This window comes from Pipistrellus kuhlii, unplaced genomic scaffold (assembly GCF_014108245.1).
Source record: "Pipistrellus kuhlii isolate mPipKuh1 unplaced genomic scaffold, mPipKuh1.p scaffold_m20_p_22, whole genome shotgun sequence".
In the NCBI taxonomy this organism is placed as follows: domain Eukaryota; kingdom Metazoa; phylum Chordata; class Mammalia; order Chiroptera; family Vespertilionidae; genus Pipistrellus; species Pipistrellus kuhlii.
Genome location: NW_023425521.1, coordinates 3375672 through 3398966, shown reverse-complemented (window position 1 = coordinate 3398966; position 23295 = coordinate 3375672). Strand labels below are relative to the sequence as shown.

General features: G+C 41.8%; 1 protein-coding gene across 1 annotated transcript; it reads right to left on the bottom strand.

Annotated features, from left to right (window-relative positions):
- Window positions 1-1581: 1581 nt before the first annotated feature.
- Window positions 1582-22496, bottom strand: LRRC37A (leucine rich repeat containing 37A). The gene is made up of 15 exons (XM_036451422.2): window positions 20513-22496; window positions 17836-17907; window positions 16867-16938; window positions 12348-12419; window positions 12000-12080; window positions 11305-11376; window positions 10327-10401; window positions 9244-9359; window positions 6781-6912; window positions 6399-6526; window positions 5108-5212; window positions 3031-3080; window positions 2055-2109; window positions 1842-1978; window positions 1582-1737 (listed from the first exon to the last, which is right to left on the bottom strand). The coding sequence occupies exons 1-15, from the start codon at window positions 21694-21696 to the stop codon at window positions 1623-1625; spliced, it is 2466 nt and encodes an 821-aa protein (XP_036307315.1). The 5' UTR covers window positions 21697-22496; the 3' UTR covers window positions 1582-1622.
- Between the last annotated feature and the right edge of the window lie 799 nt (window positions 22497-23295).

The following is a 23295-nucleotide window of genomic DNA, read 5'->3' as shown; positions in this document are numbered from 1 at the left end:
ACCAGGGAGTCCCTGCGGGTGGCCACAGGGCTGGTTGAGGATCAGGCCAGTTCTTGGAAGCAAGCTGCACTGACCTCCGTGGGGAGTGGGGGAACGGGGTGGGAGGTGAGAGAAGGGTTCCTGTGCTCCCTGGCCCTCCCTGGAATGCAGGTGTTCGTGTCCCTGAGAAGGTCGAGGTCCCCCAGCCTGTTTCCACTTATAAAACCAGCTGGTGGGGTACCCCCCTTCCCCCCTTTGCAATTCTCTCTCCAGGAGTGAAAACGCACTGGCTCCCTAGGTTTTAGGCTAGATGAGTGAGAGCTAAGTGCCTACACTATGGTTAATGGTTGAACAGGATTAGAAATAAAAACTTAGCAAAATGTGAGACACACTAACCAAGAGATGAGGGAGTCAGGTTATAATATTCGTGGTAAACAGAAGCCCCTACTGTGTGCCAGGTAAGAACATTTGTCGTCATTAGCCACCTGGAAGGCCTTTGTCGTCCCCATGGTTCAGGTAAGAAAGCAGGCTTAGAGCCAACCTGGGGGACCCAAGCTGCACAGCTACTAATCCTCCCCCCCCCCCCCCCCCAGTTCTTTCCAGGTCTTGTTGGAGGGGTAGTAGTTCCCTCTGTAAGAGGGCAAGTGGGCCTGAGGGCCAGGATTGCTTCCGTTTGAACCCCAGCTCTTCCCCATGCTGTTTTCTGGGTCTCCCCTACACAGGGGCCTAGGGCACCCCAGTAAGCAGGGGGCTAAGACAACTGCCACAGTGTCTATTTTTTCATAGGGCCCTTGAGATAACATTGAAGATAGAAACTTCTCTGGATGTTCAAAAAAGAGAAGTCAGGTCACACCACCCATGGCCCCGTAGCGTAGAGAAGAGGGCTCCAAGTGTGTGAATTCATGGAAGTTTCAAAACCTCTGAGTCTCAGTTCCTCATCCCTAAATTGGGGAAGATATCAGCTGACGTGAGGATTAAATAAGATCATATCCTCAGGAGGGGTTTTGGTCTGTAGTGAGCACTTGAAGATGACGAGCTATTATTGTTCCAGTTCTGGCCATTCTCACCTTTCCAAGCCAGTCACGTTCCTGCCTTTCTTTCTTTTCCTTTTTTTAAAAAGAATATATTTCATTGATTTTTTTACAGAGAGGAAGGGAGAGGAATAGAGAGTTAGAAACTTCGATGAGAGAGAGACATCGATAGCTGCCTCCTGCACACTCCCACTGGAGATGTGCCCGCAACTCAGGCATACGCCCCTGGCCAGAATCGAACCCGGGACCCTTCAGTCCACAGGCTGATGCTCCATCCACTGAGCCAAGGCTAGGGCACGGTCCTGCCTTTCACTGCTCTTCTGAGCACTGGAGCCAGATAATTTCTGGTTTGAATCCTTATTTGCCATCAGATTGGAATCATCAAACTAGTATGCACGCCTCTCTCTCCGTACTGGAATAGCTGGTCTTCTGGGCTCTGCTGCAGATTATTCCCACCCTCCTTAAGAAAAAAAAAAAAAAGGATTTATAAGTTTTGTTTGTTTTTTCTTATTTGTCAACTATACTTCAATAAAGCTGGGGGAAAAAATCACAAGATAATGGACGGGGGAAAAAAAGAACAATATTTATTGTACACACAGGCCAATAGAACGTTCAGGGAGGCTGAGGAGGGGGTTCGCTGGGCGGCAGGGTCATGTGCTCATTCGCTGGGCTGGTGGCCGCAGGGTCTGTGGCAGCGACCCTCACCACGGAGAACTCTCCGCGCAACCTGCAGTGAGAAGGACAAGGCTTTCACTCCCGGAAGGAACAACTAAAGCTATTCATTATTTCCTCGCGTGTGACAAGAACTCGGAGTTGCTCCCAGTCGCTCACATTCTGTAGAACAGTTCATCCTCAGCGGCCGGCTCCTGGTCGTGCAGCTCCCGGGCCATGCTCTCCACGCGGGCGGCGCTGCGAGGCCTGTGCAGGTCCCTCAGCCAGAGCGGCTGCCCCTTCCAGAAACCGCCTTCCTAGAGCAGACAGGGGGTATGAGCTGTGTTCCTCCTACCGTGTCCCCGCACAGCACTCGATCCTCCTCAGATTTACCTGCATCTTGTGTTCCGGTGACCGTCTCATATGCCGGAAAAATGGGGGAAAGCCCCTTGGAGGAAAAACGCAGACTGACAATTAGCGATTCATGCCATTTCCATGGCTCTCACACGTATAGCTCTGGTCTTAGGAGGACTAATGGGGACCTGGGTCCATACTCACGAGCAAAACCACCACAGGCCTGGGACCTGGAAAACGAGTCCTCGCATGCTGGGCTTCCTGAAGTTCTCTGTTTAAAGCGGCCCCACAGTGTCTCTGGGGAGACCTTTCCATGCGGCTTGGCAGAGCACGGGCAGCATTTTCAGCCCCACTCACTGCCTTGGTCCTTGACCAAGGGCCCTCATGCAGTGAAAGCCAAAAAGCACAGGCACACGGGGCAGAAACATTTTCCTCAGGTCCCCTTTAGACCGTGGCTCACAGGCATCATATGCTGGGGGTGGGGTGGGGGGGGGGGGAGTGCTTTTATTTTGCTAGCTGCTTTATCCCATACATTAAATCACGCCAACTAGCCAGGTTATCTAGCTTGCTGACTTTCATACTGCAGGCTGAAAGTGAGTTGTGAAATCAGATGAAAGGTCATAACCAGAACCAAAATACAAAAGATTCTCTTTTGAATACAAACAAAATAGGAAAAAAAAATCAGACTACATAATAATATGGGAAGAAGTTTCTCTACTTCCAAAATTAGACTTGCCGAAAAAAATTGCCAGACTTGCCGAAACCAGTTTGGCTCAGTGGATAGAGCATCGGTCTGCGGACTGAAAGGTCCCGGGTTCGATTCTGGTCAAGGGCATGCACTTTGGATGCGGGCACATTCCCAGTAGGGGGTGTGCAAGCACATTCCCAGTAGGGGGTGTGCAAGAGGCAGCTGACTGATGTTTCTAACTCTCTATCCTTTTCTCTTCCTCTCAGTAAAGAAATCAATAAAATATATTTTTAAAAAATAAATAAAAATTGCCAGACTTATAATTACCTTGAGCTTCCTTCTTTACTTTCCTTTGATGGTGTTCTATGACAATAAATCTTTTTTGGAAGAAAACAACATCATGATTATTCATCACAATGACCACTATCTCTTAATCTGTATATGTTCCCTTTAGGTGAGATGATAACTTTTCTGACCGGAACTCTTTGAGGAGTCATGTGACTCTTGTTCCTTAGTTCCTAACTTAGGATTTTGCATGCAGCTGGAAATGTATTTTATTGGCTGTTTTAGAGAACATTCAGCAGGTAATTCTTAACAAAAAAACTCCTAGAAGTAGGAAAATAAAATAAAAGTATCTTACCAGAAACCTACATAGCAGCTTTGTCTTAAGGTCAAGAACAAAAGTAGAATGCCTAATATTACCGTTACTATTCATCATTTTTTAGGAGGTCCTAATCAATTTAATTTTAAAAAATGAAGTATTGAAAAAAGATAAAACATGTTTGCACATGAGATGATGTATAACCTTAAAAAGCCCAACAGCATCTATTAAAATGTTATTGTCAGTACTACAACAATTTAGTAAGATGGCTAAATCCATGATCAAGAGATCAACAGGCAAACCTCAATAGCTTTCCTATCTCCCACAAATAACTAGTTTAAAAAATGAAAGAGCACATTTACAATATCAATGAAAGTACATAGGAATAAACTTAACAAAAAATGTGTAAGACCTGTGTGATGAAAACATTAAAACTCTTCTGAAGGACATTAGGAAGAATGACGACCATGCTCCTGGAATGTTGTAAACATGTCAATTCTCCACAACTTAACCCTCAAATGCAGTGCAATCCTATTCAAATTCCAAGGTAGCTTTTAAACAAACCCCCTTCCCCCCCCAAAAAAAAGACAAAAACTGGCCAGCTGACATGTAATAGGAAACATATGCAAGAATAGCTATGAAATGTATGGAAAACAAGATAACAAAACAGGAGCTTATCCTACTAGATGTCAAAATATATGAAAAGGAATTGGAACTATTATATGGTAATACTGCTACTGGTACAGAAAAAAAAATAACTGGATCAACAGAATAGAAGCCAGACAAAGAGAGTATTTTAGATCAGAGAAGAAAGAATGAGTCATTCAATAAAAGATTCTGAAACAATTGCCTTTTTGTGTGGGGGATAAACAGTCAACCAGACTAAAAACAAAAATGAATGATAGACAGATTTTAAAAACGTATAAGAAATGTTATAAAAAGGACTTGCAAATACTAGAGACTATTTTCATATCATGAGGTGACAAAGGCCTTGTTACAAAACCTACACCCAATAAGGCACGAGAGGACTGACATATGATGAGAGACTGTCAACAGAAAGCCTCCTCCTCACAGCCCTTGCCCTCTTCTCCCCTTGACTGTTTATCATCTTCCTGTTCATTTGTCTTACTCCTTTCAGCAGCTTTCACTGAGTTTCAGTGCTTTTGTGTTCGAGGAGACAGAACAGTGGAGTAAGAGGCACAGGCTTTGCAGTCGGGCAAATGGGCTTCTGCTTTTGGTTTGGCCACTGGGCCTGAAGTTATCTCCATTGATGGAAGAGGGTGTTTATCATCCTCACGGGACTGTAGGGATTGAGTCAGACATCATATGGAAAATTCTTCATCCTATGCTTGGCATAAACTAGTGCTAAGTGTGCTAATGGTGACATAGTGGTCAAATCTATCAAAGGGTTCTGCCTGTGGTATCAGGCTCAAACAGCTCTTTCCCACGATAGAAAGAGAATAATTGGTGAGTATTCATCAAATTAACATCATCCATTTTGAATTGAAGAAATTTTGCTATCATGTCAGCTCTGGCTAGTTAAACTTAAAATTTCAAACTATTCTAGGGGCTTGTTATCTTGATTTCACTTCCACAGAGATCTCTGGGAGTGGGTGGGCCTCCTTTAAAAATCCCTGGAATATAATTTATAGTAAAAGAACAAAGCATATCTCAGTGCTCATGGCTAACGAGGAATATCAAGTAGAAGTCAGTAGGATAGTGGTCTTGACTTTCAGATTGTGGGTTCTAAATCTATTCTAAAGACAGAATATATTTTGGAAATTGAATCGACTATTGTCTTACCGCAATGAGACAGGAAATTACAATAAAAGTTATTGTTACTACAGTCACAGTTATTGCCACGATGAGGTTGTTGCTATGGCCATATCCCGGCACTTCTTTTGTGAGCTAAAAAACAAAAACAAAGGACGCATTAAAAGAAGAAGAAAAAAAACAAAGATGGAAAGGATAAAAACAAATTCTTCTCTAGTCTATTCTAACTATTCCTTTTGTTGTTTTCAATCCTCACCTGAAGATTTTTTTTTCCCATTGATTTTTAGAGAGAGTAGAAAGGAGAGGAGGAAGAAGGGGAAAAGGAGAAGGGAGGGAGAGAGAAAAAGAGAGAAAGAGAGAGATAGAGATACAGATAAAGATAGATAAAGAGAGAGGGGGGGGGGAGATAGATAGAGAGAGAGATCTATTGGTTGCCTCCCAAAAGCCCCGACTAGGGCAGGGGATCAGGAATCGAAATATGTACCCTTGACCCTTCTATGCTCTAACCATAGAACCATACTGGCCAGGGCTAACTATTCTTAACTACTTCTCTAAAACCCCATTCTTTCAGATGAATTGCTTATGAGTTCTTTTTTAAAAAAATATATATGTATTTTATTGATTTTTTACAGAGATGAAGGGAGAGGGATAGAGAGTTAGAAACATCGATGAGAGAAAAACATCAACCAGCTGCCTCCTGCACACCCACTACTGGGGATGTGCCTACAACCAAGGTACATGCCCTTGACCGGAATTAAACCTGGGATCCGTGAGTCCGTAGGCCGACGCTCTATCCACTGAGCCAAACCGGTTAGGGCAGCTTATAGGTTCTTAAAGAACATACCAGCCGAAACCGGTTTGGCTCAGTGGTGGAGCGTTGGCCTGCAGACTGAGAGGTCCCAGGTTTGATTCAGGTCAGGGACATGTACCTTGGTTGCGGGCACATCCCCAGTGGGGGATGTGCAGGAGGCAGCTGGTCGATGTTTCTCTCTCATCTCTCATCGATGTTTCTAGCTCTCTATCCCTCTTCCTTCCTCTCTGTAAAAAATCAATTAAAAAAATTAAAAAAAAGAACATACCAAATAAAATGTGCTATGTAACCTGAGCATTAGCATTTTTTTGTACAATTTATCTTTCCTCGTCTACCCTAGGAACAGTGGCACCATTCTCCAGATGAGCAAAGGAGGGATCACTGTCTTGGCCAAAGTCACATGGCCAAGACAAGATTCAGACCAGGCGCTTGGCCTTCCTGCCTGGTGCTTTCACGGCGTGTCCTGACTGACTGGAAGCCCAGGTCTTATGTTTGGGGAGCTGTCCTCACCTCATTGGGCTCCTCCTCTTCCCGTTCACCCGGAGCTCCCAGCCTCGGCTTTTCCCATTGATCCGTAGCCTGCTCTGCCTTGGAGACGTTCTCTTCTTGCTGTTTACTGAGCAGCTTCGTCAGGGGGCCTGTTCCAGAAAATAGCTCCCTCAGTTTATTTTTGTAACTTTAACGGTAAAGCTCGGGTTTAAGAGAAAGAGTCCCTCTGTTGTTTACCAAATGACTCAGGGACATGTCTCCATCTTGTACATTTGAAAAGGGGAGTTTAATGAATGGTAATAACATTGGTTCTAGGTTTTCTAGATTTTCCTCCAAGAAGTAGGGCCGTATGTAACTGGTGCACGCATAACATCACTTTTATCATCAGAGTCCAGGGGCTCACGTGTGAGGGATGATGAATGCTCTCCATTTCTGTGGGAGGATGCCCCCTCTGGCTCAACGGCCAGCTCGGTGCTGGTGTGCTTCCGGCCTTGCAGTATTTGCATGAATGGTCCTTCTATAAGCATCTCTTCGTCTGTCAAAGAAGGAGAGACCACTTTTGATAATGAAAGACTCTCAGGACAGCTTTTTTTCAGTCCACAGCCATCCATCCCAGTCAAGTAAACTGGGAATCAGCAAATATCTGAGTGCCATTTAGAGAGGAGAAAAATAAATCCCAACTTAAACTTATTATTGTCAACACAACAAAGGAGAAAAGGCATCGTTTTAGAAAGTGGTTATTTATTGAGAACATTCTGTAGTGTGGAATATAGTAACTATACTTAGAATTATTCTATTGGTTCCCAAGGGCCAATGCCGGTTATTGAAGAAAAGCCAAGTCTGAAAGACCCACTCAGTGAGAACCTGAAGACCTGCTGTGACTCCCCACATTCACACACCCCATCCTGTCCTGCCTGAGATGCAGAGGGGGCCAGAGGCTTCCTCTCTCCACTCTTCAGGGAGCTCGTGTTCTTGCTACCATCACAGACGACCACAGTTAACGCCCACTGCTAACAGGTCCTCATCTGGACACGCCCGTCTCCACTTACCCACCCATTCCTTAGCTTGGTCCCTGTTCCCACATATCCCAGCCCCCATAACAGAAGGCACTATTCAGAAAAAAACACTATGTCCACTCTTGCTCTTCAGTTAAATTTAGGCAGGCATCTGGGATGTAGATCAAAAGATTTCCAAGGTAACAGACTATCAAATTACAGCGGGAAGGTTAGGGAGATATGGGGAAGATCAGAGATCAACCAAAGGACTTGTATGCATGCATATAAGCATAACCAATGGACGCAAAACTCTGGGGAAGGAGGGCATGTATGGGAGTGGGGGAGGCAATGGTAAAACATGTACACATATAATACCTTAAAAAAAAAAAAAAAAGAAAAAAAAAGATTTGCGAGGTTGTGTGCCACTGTGGAATGTTCAATAAATCTATGGAATAATACTTGGGGAAAGAGCAATTTTAAAAAAATATATATTTTTATTGATTTCAGAGATAAAGAGGGAGGGAGAGACAGAAACATCAATGATGAGAGAATCATTGATCGGCTGGCTCCTGCATGCCCCCTACTGAGGATTGAGCCAGCAATCCGGGCATGTGCCCTTGACTATAATCGAATCTGGGACCCTTCAGGCCCCAGGCTGTGCTCTATCCACTGAGCAAAACTGGCTAGGGTAGAAAGAGTAATTTTTGTCAGCTGCCTTCTTTGCTTTCATTTCATGATATTTCTTTTATTTTCAGTTTCATGTGGGGAACCATCGAAAGCTTCTGACTGCATGGAGGTCAAATGTGCCATTGGGCAGCCGGGTTTTCTTTTCCAGAAAAATTAAAAGTTTTGCTGGTGGTGGTGAGGACCAGAGAAGGAGGTAAGGGCCCTGAGAAAGGAGGAGCATGGGCTTACGAGAGCCCCAACTTGAAGCCAGGGACCTGGCACTAGGTGACAGCACTTGGCCCTTTCTGACCCTGTTTTTACTCACCTGTGAAAGGAGATTAAAATGCCTGTGGTGCCCACCCTTGAGGTAAAAGGGAACAATATAATTGATCAAAACATTGTTTTAAAAAATTAGCAACAGCGTTATTATTTTATGATGTGCCCCAGATCACTGATAGAGACCCACATTCAAGCTATCTGGGCAGGAAAGCATTTTGGAAGTTATCAAGCAGTGCCAGTAGCTTAATATGTAGAAAAATACTTAAAAGCATCTGAGTGTTTGGTGGATAGAAAACCTTGTGTTTCAGAGCAGATTCAGAGCCGAATGGTCTAAGGCAGCAGTCGCCAACCTTTCAGACCTCAGGGACCACCAGGGGTCCAAGGAGCACAGGTTGGCGACCGCCGGTCTAAGGATGCAAAAGCCCTCTGTCCATTAGAAGGGCTGGGTAGCAGCTTCTGGGGGTGGATCCAGAAACTCTCAGGTTCCAAATAAAACAGCATCATTTGTACTCTTTTTATAAAATTATAAAAATAAATGAAATAAAAAAATGTACCTATACCTATCCTATAATACAAGGCAAAGAGCAATTGAAACCACATGCATACAAAACCAGTTTACTGATGACACACTAATGAACAAGTTCTCATTTGGAAGTAAAGCAGCCAGCGGAGAGCACAACACACACTATGTGGCCATTGATGTTAACTCCCTTCCCCGCTTCCATTCTTCCCCTCCTATTCCTCTCCTGTTCTTTACCTGACTTTTAGCAAGGTGTAGTCTTAGAAATCTAGGCAGTTGAACGCTGACTGAGTGAATGAATGAATAAAAACAATGCAGTTATTTGTTTAAAAATTTATTATCATCGCTTAAAAATTAAAACATAAATAAAAATTTAAAAGTTTATCATTGGGCAATTCAGACTCACCACAAGGTATATTTTTCAGACATTCAGTATCACACTGCAGTTTGACTGTCTTGGCAACAGTCTCAATATTATTTTTAAATTGGCAGAGGCAGCAGGTCAAATGGCTAGGTAAGATCCTATAAATGGAAACACAGAGGAAATTAGTGGCAAAGGAGTTACTTGAGTTGGCAGGCCCAGGCTGCCCCAGAGCGGTGAAGAAAAGCATTGTTGGGGCTGCCCTGGCCAGAGCTGCTCCATGGTTAGAGCGTCGGCCAGCACAATGAAGGGTCTTGGATTGGATCCCACCCCAGTCAGGGCAAGTACTGGAGGAAACGGATGGATGTGTCTCTCTCACATCGATGTTTCTCTCTCTCTTCCCTCCTCTCTCTCTCTCTCTCTCCATCTCTCTCTCCATATATATATATCCCATCCCCACCCCTCTCCTCCTTCCGTACTCCCTTCCACTGTGTCTGAAAATCAATGGGAAAAATATCCTCAGGTGAGGATTAAAAAATTTTTTTTTGAAATCAATAGAAAAAAATATCCTTGGGTGAGCATTAACAACAATAAGAGTTGTTTGGGCATATCACCTGAGCACTTCGGTGGGGATCAGTTGGCCATTTGCTACTCTTGAATATAGTAAATAAATAGAGCCAAGGACAGAAGTGCCCATCAGAAGGATAAGAATGACAGTGGGTATGGCATACCTAGAATAGAGGTGATAGGCATTAGAATTGGGTGGCACTAATACGTAGTTTAATTCAGAAGTATCTCCTTTTCCCACCCCAAAGACTTCACTTTGGGTGGAGAATACACAGGAAGAGGGAAGACTTCTGAGAAGACTCTGGGTAAGTCCCCATCTTATAGAGTCTCTTTCTCAATTCCCAATTATGAATGGTACATACATTAGAAATGTCTCTGGGCATAAAAAACTTTATGTGGTTACCTGGCCTCAAGAAGCCTGACTTAGAAAATAATAAAGAAGGGGAGGGGAATGTTAAAATATGTACACAGATAGTAATTCAATTAAAAAAAAGAAAGAAAATAATAAAGAAGCCTAAAGGAAAGACCAAGTGAAAATAAATATAAGAAAAATCAACTTACAATTTTTCCAGTTGAGGAGTCATCATGAGGACGCTCCCAACTGTTATAAGTGACACGTGTGTCCTTCCCATGTCTCTGGAGGAGAAAGCCCAAACATGCATGATAAAAAACCCAAAGGCAAAAACTGTACACGTAAAAAGACAATTAGCAACATGTGAATACTTCAATTCTGGTTTCTGTCAAGCCAGCTTAAGAGCTTACCTGCCATAGATAATTTCAGAGAGCTCTTCTTGAATAAATTTATTTATTTATTTCTTAAATAAATCTTTATTGTTCATATTATTACAAATGTTCCTCATTTCCCCCCCTCCATTGCTCCCCTCCACCAGGTTCCCACCCCACTCTCTGCTCTTTCCCCACTCCCCATTGTCCTCATCCATAGGTGCACAGTTTATGTTCAGTCTCTTCCCACACCCCCCACTCCCCTTTTCCCTGAGATTCGTCAGTTCACTCCCCTTCCATACCCTGATTCCATTATATTCACCAGTTAATATTATTCATCAGATTTTTTTTAATTCCCTTAGTTTTTAGATTCACTTGTTGATAGTTACGTATTTGTTGTTCTCTTGAAGAAATTTAAATTTATTTGTGTCATCAAATGAATGACCTTGGTGAAACAATCTTTTTTCTTTGATTAAAACCTTACTTATCTTACTTCTCGTTCTCTATTGCGCCCACCATTTGATTACTCTTTTAATACATAATGTACAACTTGTTTCTTTCTGATGTCAATAGTATTTCTAGATGCATCTACATGTTCCATATCTGTATGTGTTCTTCAATGCCACTCCCTTCCTGTTGGCTGTCTTGTTCATATACATTCTTTCTTAATCACTTTTCTGTGCCAATAACTCTTATCCAATAACCCAATTAAAATGTAAATTATGACCTTTTAGTCAAAATCCAAAATACTTAATCATTGATGAAAGTAAGAAAGCAGAAATCATCTCATGAGCCATGAGATTGTTGTATACTTACAAATATTTTAATGCTGGCAATTTAAAAAGATATGGATCTTGAACAGTTGTCAGAGGATTCCGATTGAGAATTCTGAAAAATGCAATGAAATTAAAATTATCTCAAAGGTTCCCCTTGCCACAGATAATTCACTTCAGATGCATATACTTTATGAAAAATAATGTTCTGGGTGATTGGGAGAGAAGTACTGTGTGGCAGATTTTTAGAAATTCTTTCTGCTTTATCATTTAAAAGAGACTCATGGCTGAGGAAATACCTACACTTTTTGCTCCCTGGAGAACTCTGAACTAAACTTAATTATTTCAGTTCTATGTTGCATACATTTAAGCAGTTAGGAACTTTGCACATGAACAGGAATCAAAGTTAAATTCAGATGTGGAATTTCAAGGACCATTCATGTATCGGAGCAGCAGCACCACTGGGATTCCCAGGACGATGCTACACTGAACGTTATGTGCTTGGTGCCTCCTATTGCCCAGGCCAAAGGTCAGTACCAGGGAAAGCAGGCAGTGCCATATGAGTTAGACAAGTCTCTTGGTCTCTTTGTACCTTACTTTCCTCATTTGAATAAAAAATGAATGGCTTTTAAGCCATACTTTTCAGAATTCAAACTGGGCTTACATCCAACTAACCAATCACTGTATGCTGTTTTTACATATAGCTTTTTACATAGTTTTGGCTTCTATTTTACTTACAATTTGTGTAAAAACTTCATTCCATGCCAGGCCTGAAATGTTCCAAACCTCACTTTTGTGATTAAATTGCAACCAAGATTTCTACAAAAAGACACAAGGAAAAAAAAAAAAGACAAAAAATATTACATCTGATCATTTACCTTTTGGCAGTGATTCTAATTTATACATAATAAACAACCTCAATATTCCCTCCACACACTAAATCTCATTGTAGAAGAGATTTGCTTATGATTTATGCTTTCATGTTTATATATGAGTACATTAGATACAAAACAGTGAATAACAATGAGATTTACAATTAAGTTTTATAAAAATTATAAAGATAATTAAGTTATATGTATAACTTACATATACTGCAAAAAAGGTAGTGATGCAAATGTATTCCTTTCAATAAACTGTATTTTATTGCAGGATAAATCTCTAAAAAAAGTAAAAGAAAAATAGTGTCTCAATTAGCTACTAAATATCTAATTAGTAGGAATAATTGATAGAGGTTAGAATAGAAATATTGAAAATGTAGCTTTAGTCTAAACTTGAAATCTTAGGAATTGTGATTTGAACCTTTCAGAGCCCCTAACCCTGCCCTCACCTCTCTCACTTTCATGATCTTCATAAATAAAATATGCAACTATAGATCTTGATAGACTTTAAGGGTAATCTTTCCTGAGAGCAGAAGAATCAACTAGATGACCTTTTATCCCATCAAACTTAGATTATGAGCTCAAAGGTTGTATTTTTATATGTAATTATAAATGTATAATATTAAAAGAAACAGTCTCACATTTACACACCCTTCTGGTTTAGTTCTGTTTGTTTAAGTCAATATCAGATGAAATAAAAGATGCCTTTTCACATAACTTGAAAGGAAGTTACTTCTCTAATAATACAGAACTTTGAACTAATTCAGAATGATACTTTCTATTATATTAATAGAAATTCATTTTAATTTTACATTGCTTTAATAACCCATGAATGTAACTGCTTCAGTTGTACAGTGGTGGGACAACAGAAAACAACATTATGCTTAATTTTTACTTGAAAACACCTACTGTTGTCTATAGTTGGCTCTCTTATTTCCATTGATCCCACTTTAGTCTTTCACTTTTCATCTGGATGAGTATAACTGTTTTCTGACTGGTGCTTCCCTCTATCCTCTTCTCCTTTCTAATCTATCCTGTACACAGTCACCAGATTAGCTTCCCAGAAGTGACTCTCAAATACTAGCCAGCATCATTTGAAAATTTACTTAAGATGCAAATTCTCAATCCTCCCCTGGACCCACTGAATCAGTAACTGTGAGGTGCAGCTTGAGTTTTAACAAGCCCTCCAAGTGATTCTGCTGTAGGCTAAAGTTTGTCCTAGAGCACTATGTGATAATATGGTAGCTTGGCATTCAAAGCTTTAGATGATCTGATTCTAAATTGCTACTCTCTCTACTTGTACTCTAAAATGTATTTTTCCTGTCCTACCTGGTTTGGCTCAGTGGATAGAGCGTCGGCTTGCGCACTCAAGGGTCCCAGGTTCGATTCCGGTCAAGGGCATATACCTTGGTTGCGGACAAACCCCAGGAGGGGGTGTGCAGGAGGCAGCTGGTTGATGATTCTCTCTCATCGATGTTTCTAACTCTCTATCCCTAGAACATTGATGAGAGAGAATCATCGACCAGCTGCCTCCTGCACACCCCCTCCTGGGGATGTGTCCGCAACCAAGGTATATGCCCTTGACCGGAATCGAACCTGGGACCTTTGAGTCCGCAGACCGATGCTCTATCCACTACCGACGCTCTATCCACTGAGCCAAACCAGTTTCAGCAAAATATATATTTTTAAATGTATTTTTCCTGTGTCTTGCCTTTCCAGGTGCTCCTTTTACAAGCTTATTCTACCCAAGATGTCTGTCTGATGATCCCCAAGGGCCCTTCAAGGTTCAAAAAGCTACTCCAGTAGCATCTTTGCTAATGCAACTTGAAGTCTCTTTTCCCTCTGCTGTAATCAAAAGCAATTTATAGCCCCCATTGCCCATATCTATTTCCTCGTTTTAAAGTTATTTTTATATCCTGTTTCCTCTGAGAATGACTCCTTGAAAGTATGCACTGGGTCTTGTTCATTTGCATTGTCTACTATGTTAAAAACAGACATGTGAACATATGAAAATTCAACTATCTATATACAATCTAATAAAAGGGTAATATGCAAATTAACCGTCACTCCATCACAAAGATGGCGGTGCCCATAGCCACAAGATGGCGGCATCCAGTCCTCTAAGCCCCGCCAGAGTCCCCCAGTCCCAGGGAGGCAGCAGTCAACATGAGCAGCCTGGCCGAATGTTTGCTTTATTGCCATGGCAATAAGGTAAGCATTCCACATGAGCTTTGGAGAGCCTCTGGGCAGCTGGCACAGAGCAGCCAGGGGGTTGGGGTTAACACTTGTATTGTCGCCCGGGTGATTAGGTAAGTGTCTCACGCCTGGCAGTGGATGGGCCTCTGGGCCATGGAGAGCCTCTGGGCATCAGGCGTAGAGCAGCCAGGCCCTACAGAGAGCTACTGGCTCATGGATTTGTGCACAGAGCTACTAGGATATATATAAAAGGCTAATGTGCAAACTCAGGAGTTTGACCAGGAGACTGGGAGTTCGATTGCTCACTATGACATGCGCTGACCACAGGGGGCGGTGCAAAAAAAAGGAAGGCCCAGCTGGCAGCCAGAAGACCCCGATCGGCCCTGATCACCAGCCAGGCCTATGGACGAATTTTGTGCACTGGCCTCTAGTTTATGAAATAAACAAATAGCAGGGAAGTAGAGAGAGAAAAATGATTTTCAGTTTTATCACTTTATGGCTCCCTCTTGTGTACCTCTGTAGCATGTTGTCTTCCATTTAGTACTTGTGCACTATTAGAGCTGATGTTTCTTTTCCCCATGAGATCATGAGTTACTTGAAGGGTAGAAACCCTGTTTTACCCATCTTTGTGCCTACAATTCTAGGCATAGTGCTTGGCTTTACTAGCTTATTTATTGATTGGCATTTTTAAGTGAATGGGAATACTTATGATAGCATGAAATAATTAGTTTACAAAGTATTTCACAGTAGAAATAAACAATAACCTAATCTATTGAGCAGTTACCTCATTTGCTTTTCTCCAAACTATAAGGTTTGGAACCCAGATGGCAGATACCCAAGACTAATATAAAAGTGGTGTCCTCCTAAGGCTTGAAATGTTTGGTAATCCACAGGACTATTTTTGGTGTCATATAAGACTCTTTATACTCACTTCCCTAAAGCCTTCTGCTTTTGAAAAAAGAATCTATTTGCTAAAGAGCACCATTCATTTGCTTAATAAAGATTAATGACACACACAGCTCTGAATGCCATGGACAAAGGAGCATAATTGAGTTTTATAGCAAAAAATATCTCCTTATAAATAAACAGCATTACTAGGCAAACATTTCTTCTCTGACAAGGAGGCTGGAGAGATTTTTATTTTGAAACTAGAGGCCTGTTACATGAAGATCCATGCAAGAATAAATCTTTCTTTCCCTGGCTTCACTCCCAGCCGCCGAGGAGCCTTCAGGTCCTCACTCATGGTGGAATGCCGCTTCTGTAGCTCCCTCTGCCCCTTCCCCTTCCCCTCATAGCAGGCATCCCGCCCCTTCTGGCCACTCCACATCTGTGTATGCAAATTAATCTACCATTTTTGCTGGGTTAATTTGCATTCTCACTCCTGATTGGCTGATGAGCATTGCAGAGGTACTGTCAATTTGCATATTTCTCTTTTATTAGTGGAGGTGGGGCATTTCTAATATGCTTATTTAGTGTAGACACTTCTAATTATACCATTTAACCACCATTTTAAGCATTTATTTTTTAATATTGGTATAACAATTCCTGTATTGAAATCCTTACCACCAGTCTGCTCTCTAGGTAATTTACTATGTTCTTAATAATGCTATGTTTACATAATTAATCTGCTTAAACATTAAATATATAAATATTAATGTAATTAAGATTAAATTATCAAAAAATTCTGGGTTAATAGCATTCAAATTAATGCAAGAGCTCTATAATTTTCTTGTCCTATAGGAAACAATTTGAGGTTAAGCTGAATTCCTCTCATTTCACTAAATCAACATTAAACCTTTTCTGTAACCTGACCATGTGTCTCAGTGGTTAAGCATCGACCTATAAAGCAGGAGGTCATGTTTTGATTCCTAGTCAGGGCACATGCACAGGTTGCGGGCTCCATCCTTAGTATGGGGATGCAGGAGGCAGCTGATCAATGATTCTTTCTCATCATTGATGTTTCTCTCTCTCTCTCACTTCCCCTTCCTCTCTGAAATAAATTAAAATATATATTAAACAAACAAACACATATTCTGTGAAGACCAGGTAGTAAATATTTTAAACTTTGGAGGCTTTAGTCTGTCTTGAATACCTACCTTCTTTGTTTCTTTTCTTTTACGCGTAAAAATCATTCTGAACTGATGGGTTGTAAAAACACACACACCATAGGTCCAATTTGATCATGGGCCCTAAACTAAATATAAATGTAAGCAGATGGTATATGAACACTTATATAACAAGGCTCATATGAGTGTGTATAATTATACTGTATTATCACTTTTCTCTATAACTGGAGAGTTTTTTTATCTATATCTTGTCCATATGATTAAAAAAATAAAAATACATAGGCGATATTAAGTGCTAGAGGTGGGCTGGAGCCCTACACAAACTTACAGAATTGTAGAATTTTATTGATGGGAGAAATTGTAGAGATAATCTGTTTTGAAACCCTTATTTATCGATAACATAACTAAAAACTCAAATAGAAACAAGAAACAAAAACAAAACTCAAATAAATATAATTAACTTACAAATACTGAAGGAACAGCAGGCCTTCAAATGAATCTTTTTGTAATTTTCTCAAATTATTTCCACTGAGATTTCTGAAAAATGAAAAGGTTATTTCTGAAACAAAATGAAAAATAACTACAACTATTTACTGCACAGAAATATATATGGGAAACCTGGGTAATGGTGCCATTATTATGTCTTTTATTAATAATCCAAAAGTCACTTATGACAATCTGTTCAAGTTGAACTAATAATATGACACACAAACTGTCATGAAAAATACCAGGTACTTTGAATGTAAATATTTTCCCCCAAATCTCTTATGTGCCTAAATGGACTTTTCTACAAATCAATATTTAAAAAATGGGCCAAAAAAAAAAAAAAAAAAAAAGGGCAGGGCAAATTCAGAGAATACATACAAAAGTTCAATAAATATATAAAAATATTTAAGGTCACAATTAATCAGAAAAATTCAAATTCATATGGGACCCCTTTTATTCACCCATTAGATCAGCCAAAAAAAATGGAGACTATCTAGTGGTGAAAAGGTAGAGGGAAATAGATGCTGTTTGGCCCATTGATTGGCACAACTTCTTTAAGGGCAATTAAAATATATCAGCCCGGCTTAGTGGTTGAACTTCAAACTATAAACCAGGATGTCAGGGTTGGATTCCTGAATTGTGGGCTTGATCCCCAGTAGGGGGTGTGCAGAATGCAGCCACTCAATGATTCTCTCTCATCATTGATGCTTCTATCTCTCTCTTCCTCTCCTTTCATCTCTGAAAACAATAAAAATATATTTTAAAAAAAGAGGGCCTGCCAAATTTAGTTTTTTAAAGAAACAGAAATGCAATCAATAGTGATTGATTTGGGACATGGAGAGGGAAATACCATTATCAGAGTTATTGATCTCAAAATTCTGGACCAAGAAGGATCTTACAATGCAGTTAGTTATTTGCTGTATTCATTTTGGGAGAGAATATACTCACAGTTTTGCAACCAAATGGTATGACTTCCATGTATCTTTATTGATGTAAGAAATTAAGTTTCCTTGCAAGTTTCTGTGAAGAAACAGTTAATATCCTTGAATAAGTAGGAAAAGAATGAACAGAATAAGTAAAACATCATGGCAACCGTGTGGGGAATATTCAAATGCAGAAAATACCAGTTTTCTAATTTCCACAGCTACCAGCTTCCCAGTTTACACAATTAACAAAGACAATATGTGGGGCCACTGGCACAGACAATGAGGCAGCTCAGAGCCTGAAGTTCTCTTGGATAGGTAATGCCAGTTAATACTTCGAATGCATTCTTTCTAAAATCTAAAATGACTTCTACAAATCAACAGAAAAATGGCAACAAATTATCATTATCAGTAAATAAATATAAAGAAACCTTATGCCGGGCCACAGCACAGTTTTGGCTCAGTGCCTCTGTGGAAATCTCTCGAGTGTTAGAAGGATGAGGGCAGTGAGAAATGAGAGGACTAATATGAAAAGCTTTCACAGACATATTTGACAGGGAAAAGCACAAATCACTGAGCAAGGAATAAAGCATTAATATTTTAGGGGAAAATGCAAAAAGGAAGGAAGGAAGGAGTGAAAAAGGAAGGAAGGAAGGAAAGAAGGAAGGAAGGAAGGAAGGAAGGAAGGAAGGAAGGAAGGAAGGAAGGAAGGAAAGAAAAAGGAAGGAAGGGAGAAAGGGAGGAAGGGAGGAAGGGAGGAAGGGAGGAAGGGAGGAAGGGAGGAAGGAAGGAAGGAAGGAAGGAAGGAAGGAAGGAAGGAAGGAAGGGAGATTGGATGGAAGGATAGACACACACAACAGGAACGGTAGAGGGTGGGATTTTCACATTTTATACTCTATACCTCTGTGACATTTAAAAACACACAGGGAGAATATGTCTATGAATTATAAGTGTTTAAAAAAAGGTATTCAATTCCTGAGGCTCAATTTCAACCTGTGGATGACTTTGCATCTTCACCTTTAGCTTTGTCCTCTTCCCTCAGCAACAACTTACCCATTCCGTTTACAGACACGTTTCCCAGGAAGGTCAGAAAAAGTCACACCTACCTATCTGCCCTATGCCTAGGGGACATTTCCACTCCACCGGAAGCCTTCTGGGTACTTCCTGCTCACCCATAAAAGATGACCAAACTGAACTCATCTCCTCAAACAGGCTCTCCTTCCCCACTGCTGTATGCCCACCTGTCATATCACCATCATTCGCCTCATCATCCAGGGCAGAAATGTTATAGGGTCATATTTGACTTTTCTCTTTCCTGTACATTCCATCTCCCATCTCCAGTCAGTCACTAAATCTTATCAGTTGTTCCAGGGTTCTCCTTTTACTCCTATCACAACTGCTCTGATTCAGCACCTTCCCACTTTACTCCCAGAATTTGCTAGCACATCCTATTTGGTCTCCTTGAATCACGCTTTCCTTTCTAGATAGCTCTACGTATGGAATCTAAAATAATCCTATTTTAATCATATCTCTCTCTCACTTGAAAACTTTCAGTGGCTTTCCCTATCTCAGTGTAACTTCCAAACCCCTCTAGCTGGTAGCCAAGGTTTTTAATAATCATATTTTTCACTGCTTCTTAAACCAATTCTTTACAATCAGACTGGTCTATTAAGTCGTGATCATTCCTCCAGCCATGCCTCCGCCTAGACTGTACTCATTAGTTTTTCTCAATTTAACAAACCATAGCCATCCTTTAAATCACAGCTAATGTTCTAGCTTATCCATACAGCTTTTCCTGACTTCCACACCCCAGTGACTATAGATTCTGCTAAAGTATTGCATCTCTGGTCTATATCTCTTTTAGTACTTAATTATATGTTACCTCCTTTTTTATGCATATCCTCTCTCTTTCCACCTACCATTGTCATGTTCTATAGACAATGTCACACTTCTGTGGCTCCCACAGTACTTAGCCCTGGGTTGGATACAAAATGGGTGATATGTATAATATATATATATATATATATATATATATATATATATATATATATATATATATATATATTTATATATATTTATATATATTTATATATATTTATATATATTTATATAAAGCCAGGAGGCAAAGATGAATTCTGGATATAACAGGGATTTAATAATAATAATAGCTAACACATACATATGTTAGGCACTGATATAAGTACTTTACATATATTAACTCGTCTAACTCTTACAACAATCCTATGAAATGGCAACTATCAATATCATGATCTTCATTTTACAGATGAGGAAACTGAGTCCCAACACTAATAAATGACATACCTGGGTTCAAATCTAGTCACTCTGGCTCTAGAATCTCTACTCGTAACCGCTTTGTTGTATCACTACCAGTGAGATGGGGAGAGAGCCGTGCTGCTGTAAAGAGGACGGAGCAAAAGTGGGAGGAGGCAAGTAGAGGTTAAGGAATAAAATAATGGGACTAAAAAATAGATAAGGGAAAAAATATCGGCAATGAAAAGACTGGTGAAGGAGGAAACAATGGTAAGGAGGAGAATGCAGATAAGAAATAGTTGACAAAAGATAAAAACAGAAAGCAAGTCAATGAGGGTTAGAGAAGAGGAGGAAAGCCAAGGAAGACCTCAGGGAAGAGGCTGCCACGTCAGGCAGGATGCAGAGAACAAAAGAGGAAAGGCAATTCTTACAAGATCGAGAAGGGGCCCTGGTAGGCATTGGGCTCTGGCACGGGCACTCTGAGGAGCCTCTCGTCTGGGCGGAGACCGATACAGGAGAGAGTCCCATTACTGCAGGCACAGAGCTCACATATGCTCACGGTGGCACTCTGTCCAGTCTCTGGAGGAACTGTCTCAGATGACTCTGGTCGCTGAGTTATTAGAACTTCCGGGCCCGAAGGTAGAACAGTGCTTTCAGCCCAGGTTGGCTGCAGAGCCTGAACAGTCTCTGGGTGTGGAAGTGTCACCTCGGGGTAATGTGGAGGAGCTGCAGTCTGCTGCAGGGCTGAGGCACCCAGAGTAGGCTGAGCTGGGGTCTCCTGCTGCAATGGAGATGACGCTATCTTCTCAGGGGGCGTTGGCGGGATCTCCTGCTGAGTTGGAGCTTTGACTTCCTCAGCCGACTTTGGAGGATGACCTGAGACCTCCTGCCCAGTTACAAATAGTTCAATCTCCTTCGTGGACTCTGGAGATACCAAAACCCCCACAGCGACGTCTTTCACATTAACATGGGACGACACTGGATGCTGAGCTTCACGCGCACCTGCAGGTGAGACTGCCACCTCCTGATGGACCGAAGGTTGAGCTGCAACATCTATAGAGGGTTTTGGAGGCTGAGCTCCACCCGTCGGATGGACTGGAGAAGGTTCTACGCCAGCAAGAGGCACTTGAGGCGGAAGTGAGCTCGTCCACTGGCTCGAAGATTCGATATTTTCAGCGGGAATGGGATGCTGACCTGGAATTCCTTGGTGGGCTGGCAAAGGTTTCAATGGCTCAGAGGATGCTGTAGACTGAGCTGAGGCCCCTTGTTGGGGTGGAAACTGAGCTGACGTCTCCTCCTGGGTGGAAGTGGCTTCTGCTCGCTGAGCTGGGGCCTCCCGAAGGGCTGGAGGACGTTTCACTTCCTTGGAGGCCTCTGCAGGCAGAGCCGAGGCTTCTTGTTGGAGCAATGGAGATTCACCCTCTTTAAAGGCATTTGAAGGCTCAGGTGGGGGGGTTTGCTGATCCAAAGGCCAGGGCTCGATCGGGCCTGAGGGGATGGAGGTCAGCAGGACAGGGTCCAGGGCCAAGTCTGAAGGCTGAGCTGCCTGGACCAGCAGCCTCAACAGCTGCCACATAAACAGGGGCCATGGGACCCAGAGGTGCAGCCCAGACATGACAACCAGAGGTCCAGGGCATAGCGAGCGACCCAGGCCAGTGGGTCACAACGAGGGACGCAGTGAGCAACCCAGGTGAGGAGGGCACAAGGAGTGATCCAGGGGAGTGGGGCACAGTGAGTGAGCCGGGCACTGGACGGAAGCCGAACAATTGGCAGCCTTGTCACAATTGGCAGCTGTGTCATGCATGTGCCCCTTAGCAACCAAACACCCCTCCCCCGCCTCAGGTTCCAGCCTTTGTTTAGGCAGCCTTTGTTACTCTTGGGCTGAGAGAGACTGCAGAAGAGTGAGCTTTTTCCCAGAATCACCAGGGACCAAGCATCCTTTTCACTTGCCGAGGGGATAACAGCCTCCCACTCACAGAGAGGCAGGATTTGAGCTGTAGACCTTGGTGGCTCCAGACTCCAGCAGCCCAGGGAGGGGGGCAGGGGTTCTAAATGGGGTGGGAAGATGGGAGGTGCTGCAGAGCTTCCCAAGGAACCCACAGAGCCTGGCGTCCCAGGAAATTCAGAAATGCTAGTCCAGTTCTGGCAATCTGAAATACGAGGGACAGACCTTCTTCCTCCTCTGGGCCATACTGCTCCCAAGAAAGCATTTAGGGTGGTGGAGAGGAGGACACTTGACAGTTCTAATATGTTGCCATTTCCTCAAAATTCTTAGGTCCCATGTCTGATTCTTAATTTACCGCTCTATCAGTCAGGGGCTACCACTGAATCAGTGATGTCTCCAAAATTTCTATAGGTGGGATTTTGGAGGGCGAGCAATTCATTTTGGGAAAGAGGGTCTGAAACCAAGTGTAGCCCCTTAAACTCAGTTGAACTTGTATATACTTGTCCTATCTTTCTATGAAATTAAAAGTGATATATGCTTATATTAACCTTATATAACCAGCATCTCCTAGCAGTGCCTTGCATGTAGCAGTAGCAGATGCTCATCAAAGATTGGTTGGATAAATGATTGATACTAGGTGAGAACTTGTAATAGATGAGGGTTTGATAATCTTCAGTGGGTGTTATAACTCTAAATATTTTGTATTTGGGAAACTAAAAATTGTTCTAATTACATTTTGATAGGCAATTTGCCCAATGAATGTTTTTATGCTAATTAGATCTGATAGCCAAAAGATCTTCCAAACAAAGCAGGGGCTGTGAGGGCCGAGGCAAGCTGCTGAGGCTGCCAGGGCCAAGCCCCTTGCATGAATTTTGTGCATTGGGCCTCTATAAATAAATAAAACAAAAAAGGAAACCCAACCACAAATTGTAATTTAACTCTGTATACACAGCTATCAATCCTAAATACTATTTGCTAGGCCTTCAAAGAGAATGTTAGCTGAACTGCCCTGCCAAAATGTCCTGGGGTAGTCTCTATGGGTCTTTCATTCTGGGAATAAGAAGTGACTTTTTTTCATTTGCTGTTAGGACAGTCTAAGCGGTGTTACACTTGGCTTAATACTGACACTTCTCTAATAAGTATAGGGCCAGGGCTACCCTAGTCTCTTTTAAAAAAAACAACACATTTCCTCAAATATAAGTACTCTTAAAATGAGATTCTTAGTTAATCCAGATTAATAAGCATATAAGGAGCCCAGCCTGTGTGGCT

Excerpts from the sequence above, each read along its gene's own strand:
- LRRC37A (XM_036451422.2), bottom strand. The coding sequence starts at position 21,696 with ATGTCTGGGCTGCACCTCTGGGTCCCATGGCCCCTGTTTATGTGGCAG. Across the intron at positions 9,360-10,326 it reads ACTCCTCAACTGGAAAAATT|GATCTTACCTAGCCATTTGA; the intron begins GTAAGTTGATTT and ends TTCCATTTATAG. Across the intron at positions 5,213-6,398 it reads AAGAGGAGGAGCCCAATGAG|CTCACAAAAGAAGTGCCGGG; the intron begins GTGAGGACAGCT and ends TTTGTTTTTTAG.